Here is a 9,129-nt window from a genome sequence, read left to right on the forward strand (position 1 = left end):
GGCTCTTAAATGTTCCAGAGAGGCCATATAAGATGCAGCTGTGAGCAGAAGAGAGCAGTGTGATGCGAATTGAAGCGTAGAGTCGATGAGTCATTTGGACTCATGGAACAGACGCACATCGGTGTCCAGGACTCTGAGACCAGAAGAACTAAGATGGTGGTGCTCAGTTACCACTGCCAACTGCTGTACAAGGGATCTCATCAGAAGGTCCCAGATAGAGTGGCAGAAAATGTGAAATAAAACTCATAATTATATTTCTTTAAAAAAAGCCCCAGCTAACTAGTCAGAAAGATACTTTAGGATCTGAGACGATGACCCTCGACCCCTTCAAGTCAGGAAAGGAACTTATTTACCTTTCCAGCAAACACAGTGAGTAATAAGCAATCAGCTTATTGCCTTCAGGTGTCTGATAAGCAGTTGATAGGACTATAGAGGAAAACAGCACTCGGCAGACATGCTCACTGTGTGTTGGTCAATCACTCTAGATCACAAGAGCAGCATTTCCCTAAGGCTGAAGTTGAGAAGGGATGGGGAGGAGGGTGGAGTGGAACTAGGAACCACAGACAGGAATCTGGACGACTGTTGTCTGGAGGGGACTGCAATCGTACCATATGACCTAGCCATTCCACTCTGAGTTATTGACCCAAGAGAGACAAAAGCGAGTGGATAGCTATCCTGATGGACATACAACACTATTGGAAATGCCCAGTGTTCACCAGCTGGTCAAAGGGTAAATAGTGTTATCCCTTAAAATAATGTAAAAATAACAAATTCCAATTCACAAGGCACTTTTATTTGACTTTGGTACCACATTTTTGTATTGTAGTTTCTCTAAAAGAAGCCTAATATTTAACTCTTGGGAATTTGTGCTTCTGGAAGTTGTAGGTTTTAGAAGTTTAGAGACTTTCAGCCTCTCGTTTCCTTAAGCAATTCCTCATGGTTAATTTGTATAGTCTCAGAAACAAAAAGCTACAGTAAAATGACTATCACTCTATATTCTGGAGTAAAGCATTATCACCTTTATTGTGACCATAGAAGCCCTAAGAAAAAGTCTTTCTCTTGGAGAAACTCTTGTCTGAGTTTATTATATATACCACATGTTGAAAATAAGGGATTCTAGTATCAGGAACAGTAATGAAACCGAAGCAGGTAATTAAATTAACTTGTCACTCTGAAATAAGAAAAGATACTTAAACTGACTGTAAAAATTCACTCTTTGGCTGTGTTAAAGCTTTGTTACTGTTGGTGCCATTGGGTCAGTACCAAGCTCGGGCACAAGCGAACAAACACCGCCCGGTGCTGGGCCAGCCTCACAATCCTTGCTGTTCCAGCCCGTGGCTGCTGCCACTGTACCCGTCCAGCTCATTGGGGGCCTTCCTCTTTTTCACTGACCTTCCACTGTACCAAGCATGATGTCCTTCTCCAGGGATCCTTCTGCTAATACGTCCAAAGTATGAGAGATGAAATTAAAACTTTAGAAAGTATTTATTCTTACCTAATTTAAAAGTGACTATTTTCGAAAATAAGATTAGAAAGTAAGTTTTGTGCTTATACAAATTAAAGATGTCCTTTTTTCTAGTTTAAAAAGAGTGTATATAATGACTGCTAGTTTTTAAAATAATTTAAACTCTTCATCTCACAGCAAAGCATGTTGACTCAAAGTTAAGAGCGGGTAATAAAGAAGCAACAGACGAGGAACTGGAGCGAATCCTTGATAAAATTATGATAATATTCAGGTTTATTCACGGTAAGAAATATTCTGAAGAATTCTATTAAACTTGGGTACTTAGAAAATGTTATATAATCAAAATGTCTGTATGTAGACACCATTTTTTCATGAATAAATTAACAGATTCCTTTTCCATTTTCATCTTAATGCAGAAAATAAAATCTTACAGCAACTGATTTGAATTGAAAGTATTTTTTTGGGGAAATTTAACCCAGGAATTTCAGTATTATTTCAGTACAGTCGATTTGTATTAAAATGAATACTTTTTAAGGGTTTTTCAGCAGTTGAAGTATGACATTTAAATACTAACTAATATTTGATGGTATTCTTATTTGGTTATAAATAGGTAAAGATGTCTTTGAAGCATTTTATAAAAAAGATTTAGCAAAAAGACTCCTGGTTGGGAAAAGTGCTTCTGTGGATGCTGAGAAGTCTATGCTGTCAAAATTAAAACATGGTAAGTAAGCACCGATGGACTCGCGCAGTGAGGTTGGCCCAGGATCGGGCAGTGTGTCGTTCTGCTGTGCATAAGGTCGCTATGGGTCGGTGCCGACTCAATGGCACCTAACAACGACAAGCATATGTAAATCTGGGGCTTCTTGCCCCTATTTTTAGAGAACTTCTTGGAATGATAACATGTTGTTTCTGATATATTTTAAACAAGACCTTTACTTTTGCGACAGAATGTGGCGCTGCTTTTACCAGCAAACTGGAAGGCATGTTCAAGGACATGGAACTTTCAAAAGACATCATGGTTCATTTTAAGCAGGTGAGTTGGTTGGCTTCTGTTTTGTTTCTGTTTGTTCCCCCAAGTAAAGCAGCTTCTGAAAAACTTTGAATTGTATAAAATAAATAAGAAAATCCTTGTCCTTAAAAATTACTCTTTTAATGTTTTACATATTCAATTAATAAATTGAAAAGGTAAAAGAAAAAGTACCACTTAAAAATGACAATAAGGCTTTCGGTGGGTGGCAGGAATGGGGAAGGGACAGCAGGCGCCATGTCGGGCCGCGACGGTGGCAAGAAGAAGCCCCTGAAACAACTCGAAAAACAGAACAAGGAAATGGGTGAGGAAGATAAGGCTTTCAAGCAGAAACAAAAAGAAAAGCAGAAGAAACTCTAAAAAGTAAAAGTCGAGGCTGCGGGAAAAGGGCCCCTGGCCACAGGTAGAATGAAGAAATCTGACAGAAAATCAGTTGTTCTTTGTGACTGTGGCCGTTGTGACCCGTGATGCCATTTCTGTTTAAACATCTGAATTCCCTGATGGAACAGCTCTTGCCACCTAGAGTTAGACTGAAGTGTTGTCTTGAACCCTATTGTACATTAAAGAATAAACTTTTTAAGAAAATAAAAGAAGAAGAAAAACCCTACAGTGGTTCCTCTCTTTAGTCCTGTCTTAGCTGTGTAGTCAGTAAGCCCAGGCCAGACCCCTGCCAGAGCTGCTCTTCAGGCTGAGTTATGCCCAGAATTCTGTTCCACTTGGAATTAAAGCAACTCATTTGGAGGGGAAAAAAAAGTTATAACAAAACTTTTACTTCAGTGAGCCTAGTATTTACATTGACATACTAAAAGAAGAAAACTGTTTTCATTCAAGTGACTTTAGAACACATCACTTGGCAATGCATCTCCAGTGGAATATTTTCTGAAGACTAAACACAAATAGGAAATTATTTCTAATTGCATCATTTGTTTTTAATAACTGTTCTTCATAAGTTTCTTAAATAATTACCTTGGCTTTTTCTTTTTGTTTTTAGTATATGCAAAATCAAAGTGATCCCGGCTCCATAGATCTAACAGTAAATATTCTCACAATGGGGTACTGGCCTACATACACACCAATGGAAGTGCATTTAACTCCAGAAGTAAGTGTGTGAGTGACAACGTTGCCATGTGTTTTTAATATACACGTAATGTTGACTGTTTCCATTGTTAGACGTAGACCACACGCAGACATGCTCTCCCTCAAGAAGTCTTTAAGGGGGAGGATGTTTAAGTGACACTCTCAACATCAAGATATTCTTGATGGAGTGTCTAGAGAGCAGCATTTCAAAGTGACCACCCTCTACATGACCTTGTACCCCAGTCTTTCTGTGGCTCCTGCTGACTTAGCCTGACTTGACTTGCTAACTGTTAGTGAGGTTGTCAGGCACCACACACCCTCAGCAGTCACTGAAAAGTGACTTTAAAAAAAAGTCTCTAAAGAATTTAGCCTAATGTTTTCTGCTTCCACCCCATTTTGTCTTTTTGATGAAATTTGTCTCAACAATCTGCCTCCTTTTGAACTGAGAATAAAATTGCAAATTCCTTTTAAAAAAAAAGTCATTTAGCAGTTTATAAAAAGTTGTTATTATTACGTGCCATTGAGTCCATTCCGATTCATAATGACTTGTGTATGGTTTTCAAGGAGCAGCTGATGCCTTTGAACCTCTGACCTTGTATCCTATAGCACCACATAATGAATGAATGAATGTTTTATCTGAGTTAATAAAAACTTAAATAAAAAAAGCTGGGAAAAAAAAGTCATTTGCTTGTAGAGTTATGAGTGTTACATATCTAATTATTAATTTCTGTTACTGTTGTTAAGTGCTGTCGAGTCGGTTCCAACCCACAGCAACCCTGTAAAGGGTTTCCAAAGAGCAGCTGGTGAGCTTAAACCGCTGACCTTGTAGTTCAGAGGGATTTTTGCAGTCCAGCACATTAACTCCACAACACCACGCCAGCACTCCTATATAAATGGCGTTGGTTAGGGCCTTACATGCTGGCCTCGTGTCATCACTGGGCACTGTGGGGGATTCACAGATAGACAGTCCTGTGCTCAGAGGACATCAAATTCAGCAGGAGAATCAGGCATGTGCTCCAGTAGTTAGATACAATGTGAGGTGTGAAAAGGGCTTCAGAGGACAGGGCAAAAGGAACAAGATGGATTCTCGTGTAGAATCAGGGATGATTTCCTGGAGAAGGGTGACATGTAAGACTGGCTTATAAATTGAGGGATATTTTCACAGGCAGTAAAGGTCAGCAGTTCAAATCCACCAGTCTCTCCTCGGAAACTGTATATAGGGTCACTGTGGGTCAGAACCAATTCGACGGCACTTAACAACCACCACAGTGAAGGGTACAGAAAGAGCAAAGAAAGTGAAGTTGTATGAATGGAGAGCCGAAATCGCCTGCCTGGAGTTAGACATTGGCTGTTTCCTCCTCTTGAAACAATTTCTTCAGTGTCTAAAATGATGTTTGTTCTTGACTTTTTCTATTTCTTGCTCCACTGGGCAGTTGCCTGTATCTTCTTTCTCAACCTAGAAATGTTAAAAGTTCTTCAGCGTTCACTCCTCAGGGTGCTTCCATTCTTCATAGTCACCCACTGAACTTGGCTCGAACCAACTGCCAGCCCACAACAGCGTCGGAGCTTCAGGCTTGTGTATAAAGTTGCCAGCTTGGAGTATTCTCAGACATCCCAAATTCAGGACATCCAAAATTCCTCTCTTGCCCCTTCCCTTCCTCTGTGTATCTCGTTATCCTGTGGGCAGCGGCACTGTCTTTACTGACAGCCTTTCCAAGGCAGAAACAAGGGAGTTGGGTCCCCCCACCCCCGTTCTCTTCCACCTGCTTCAATCCTCTCTTCTTTATCCTGATAGGCACTGTCCTCATTCAGTCCCTTCAGATTGCTCACCTTTGTACTTCATCTGAAATGTCACTTTTCTGCTTAAAATTCTGATTCTCCTCCCTCCTCCTCCCCTCCACACACGCACATTGTTAAACAAAAAATCCAAACCTTCCCATAGACATAGAACGTTCTTATGGTCAGGCCTAATCTGCTAGCCACTCATCCACACGTATCTTATGCTTCAGGCACAGTACACTCGGCGCCCTGGTGGCTCAAGGTCAGCAGTTCAAATCCATTACCAGCTGACGGTGGAAGACCTCTGAGGCTTTCTGCTCTGGTAAAGATTCACAACCTGAACCGGACTGCTGTGAGTCGGACTTGACTCGATGGCAGTGACTTATACTAAACCGAATATGCTTCTGCCTCCAGGTGTTTCAACCTCAGTCCACCTTCCTTCTCCAGAAAGGCTCTGTACCCTGACCAAACAAACTGCTTTTCTCTTCCTAGGGAAGACTCAATAAGATTGACTGCCATAGTCACTGGGGCCAGAAGACCTTCTCTGACCTCCTCACTCCATCACTTTGGATCAAGCACCTAAGTCTGTGGGCCCAGTCCACCCGTGCCTGCCTCTGGCACAACACTTAGTACCTTGCAGGTTTTTAAACTTTATTTTGGAAATAATTGAGACTTACAGAATCTTTGCAAGACTAGTCTAAGCAAGCCCTAAATGCACGGCCTTCACCCAAGTTGTTAGCATTTTGTTACATGGGCTTTACCATTCTCTTGGGGGGGTTTTCCTTCTGTTTTTTTTATTTTCCCTATGCCATTTAAGAATAGGTTGCAACTTGCCCTTTTACTGGTGAGGTGCTGTGGGTTAATGTGCCAAACTGCAAAACCATTTGAACTGCAAGGTCGGCAGTTCAATCTCACCAGCTACTCCTTGGAAACCCTACACAGGGTCGCTATGGGTCGGAACCAACTCAACAGCACTTCACAACAACAACGTTAGTGTTTATTTCTTAAGAACTTAACCGAGTGCAGTTGTCATAATCAGAAACATAGTATATAGGTTCATAGTCTACTTTTATCCATTTTCTAATGTGCTTTGTAACTTTTTTCCTAGTACAAGGGCCTGTCCAGGGTTCCATAGTATAATTTGTAGTCCTGTCTTCATTCTCCTTTGATCAGCTTTTCTTTTTCTTTCACGATATTTACATATTTGAAAATACAGGCCAGTTTTTATAGACAGTCTCAGTTTCTCTCACATGTTGGATATTCCATCACGATTCAAGTCAGGATACTACTTGTTGTTGTTGTAGTTGTTAGGTGCCATCAAGTCGGTACCGACCCATAGCGACCTTATGCACAGCAGAACGAAACACTGCCTGATTCTGGGCCAACCTCACTTCTGTTGCCACGCTTGTGTCCATCGATGCTGCCACTTGGCCAATCCATCTCGCTGGGGGTCTTCCTCTTTTTCTCTGACCCTCCACCTTAATTAACCAAACATGAGATCCTTCTCCAGCGACTGCTCCCTCCTGACAATATGTCCAAAGTATGAAAGTCGAAGTTTGGGCATGTTGGCCTCCAAGGAGCATTCTGGCTGCACGTCTGAGATGCTAAATCTTTCTGTCCATGTGCCTCGAAGCAGCACCTGATAGTCATTTGCTTTCTTACTGTTTTTTTGTTTGTTTGTTTGCTGTCAGTTGATTTCAACTCATGGCAACCCCATAGGACAGGGGGACTGCCCCATACAATTTCCGAAGCTGTAATCTTCGCTGTAGCAGGTTCCCGCTCTCCCTCCCGTACCCTATGTATCTGTGTGTGTATCTACCCTTAGAACAGTGTTGTTCAGGGTTGTGGATAGCACAATGTCTTACCTCTCCCTGCTTTAACCCCGCATTCCTCCCTGTGTCTTCACTTGTCTTCATAATTGGCCAGCCAACCTCCCTTCCCATCACCCGAGTGATTTACTCTCCCTGTTTTCCCACCCCTGGTAACCATCATAGAATGTTTCTTTTAGCAAGAAAACCTTTTCTTAACTTCGTCCAACAGTGGGCCTTTTTGTGATTGTCTAATTTCCTTCAACATAATGTCCTCTAGGTTCATCCACACTGAGAGGTATTTTTGCAGATTCATTGTTAATTCTTCCACATTGCATAGTATTCCGTTATGAGTATGCACCAGAATTTGTTTATCCGTTCATCCACTGATGGGCATTCAGACTGCCTCCATCTTTGTGCTGCGGTGAACATGGCTGTGCGTATAATCGGCTCGTGGCGTGGCCCCTGGTTCTTGGGGAGACATTCCCAGTACAGAGGTTGAACTTGGCTCTTCATGCTGGGGTGAAATGAAATCTCATTGCTGTTTGGATTTTTACATCTCTGTATTGTCTAAACACTGAATATTTCTTCATGTATTTTTTGGCCACTTGATTGTCTCCTTTGGCGAAGACTCTGTTCATGTTCTCTGCCCATTTTTTAATTAAGTTGTTTGTCTTTTTCTTGTTGTTGTTGTTGTTGTTAAGTGCCGCTGAGTCGATTCCGTCCCATAGCGACCCTGTATAGGGTTTCCAAGGAGCAGCTGGTGAGCTTGAACCACTGATGTTGCAGTTCAAATGGCTTTGCAGCCATGCATTAACCCACAGCGCCACACCAGGACTCCCCTCAAATAGATTATTGGGACATTGTAACAACTAAACACTGAAGTGCATCAGAAGATTTCAGTGTAAGAGTCAAAAGAGAGCCGACCTTGTGATTAGCGGTTCAGGGCTTATCCTGTTGTTATGTACCACTGAGTCAGTACCGACTCAACAGCGACCCTACTCACAACAGAACGAAACACCGCGCAGGTCATGTGTCTGCCTCACAGCCTTTGCTTATGCTAAGAGTGGTGGATAGGGCATCCCTGTCTGGTTCCTATTCACAACAGGAATGCTTTCAGCTCCTTCTCACTGAGAGTAATGTCAGCTGTTGGATTTGTATGTTGTTGCTGTTGTTAAGATCCATCAAGTCTGTTCTGACTCATAGAGGCCCTGTATAGGGTTTCCAAGGAGCAGCTGGTGTGGTTGAACTGTCAACCTTATGGACAAAGTTCAATGCTTACCTATAGTACCCATATGCCCATAATCATGTTAAGGAATTTCTCTTGTATTCCTGTTTTTATCAGGATTGGATGTTGGATTTTGTCAAATGCCTTTTCTGTTTTAACTGATACGGTCACGTGGTTCTTTCCCTTTATTTTATTTACATGGTAGATTACAATCATTGTTTTTCTAATACTGAACCATCTTGCATCCCTGGTTTGAATCCCGCTTGATCATAGTGTATTATTTTTTTGATACGTTGTTGAATTCTAGTCTTTTGTTGAGAATTTTCTGCATCTTTGTTCATGCGGGATGTTGTTGTTGTTGTTGTTAAGTGCCATAGAGTCAGTTCTGACCCATAGCGACCTGTATAGGGTTTCTGAGGAGAAAGGTGTATAATTTTCTTTTTAGTGATGTCTTTGTATGGTTCTGGCATGCTTGCTTGCTTCATAAAATATATTCATGAATTCCCCTCCCTTTTTAATGTTCTGGAATAGTTGGAGTAGACTCAGTGTCAGCTCAAGGTCAGCAGCTCTAAACTACCAGCTGTTCCACGGGAGAAAGATGAGGCTTTCTGCTCCGGTAAAGATTTACAACCTCGGAATCCCTCTACAGGGTCACTATGGTAGGAACCGACTCCACGGCACACAACAACAACAACAATCCGTAAAGCCTTCTGGGACTGGACTTTTTTTTTGTTGGGATTTTTTT

General features: G+C 41.6%; 1 protein-coding gene across 1 annotated transcript in view; it reads left to right on the plus strand.

Annotated features, from left to right (window-relative positions):
* The window catches only part of CUL4A (cullin 4A), a 72,903-nt gene that overhangs the window by 49,038 nt on the left and 14,736 nt on the right, over positions 1 to 9,129 (plus strand). The window contains exons 12-15 of the mRNA XM_006851519.1: positions 1,643 to 1,747; positions 2,076 to 2,186; positions 2,413 to 2,498; positions 3,484 to 3,591. Of these exons, the coding sequence (XP_006851582.1) occupies positions 1,643 to 1,747; positions 2,076 to 2,186; positions 2,413 to 2,498; positions 3,484 to 3,591 (410 nt within the window). The remainder of the gene's footprint in view (positions 1 to 1,642; positions 1,748 to 2,075; positions 2,187 to 2,412; positions 2,499 to 3,483; positions 3,592 to 9,129) is intronic.

This window comes from Chrysochloris asiatica, unplaced genomic scaffold (assembly GCF_000296735.1).
Source record: "Chrysochloris asiatica unplaced genomic scaffold, ChrAsi1.0 scaffold00029, whole genome shotgun sequence".
NCBI lineage: Eukaryota > Metazoa > Chordata > Mammalia > Afrosoricida > Chrysochloridae > Chrysochloris > Chrysochloris asiatica.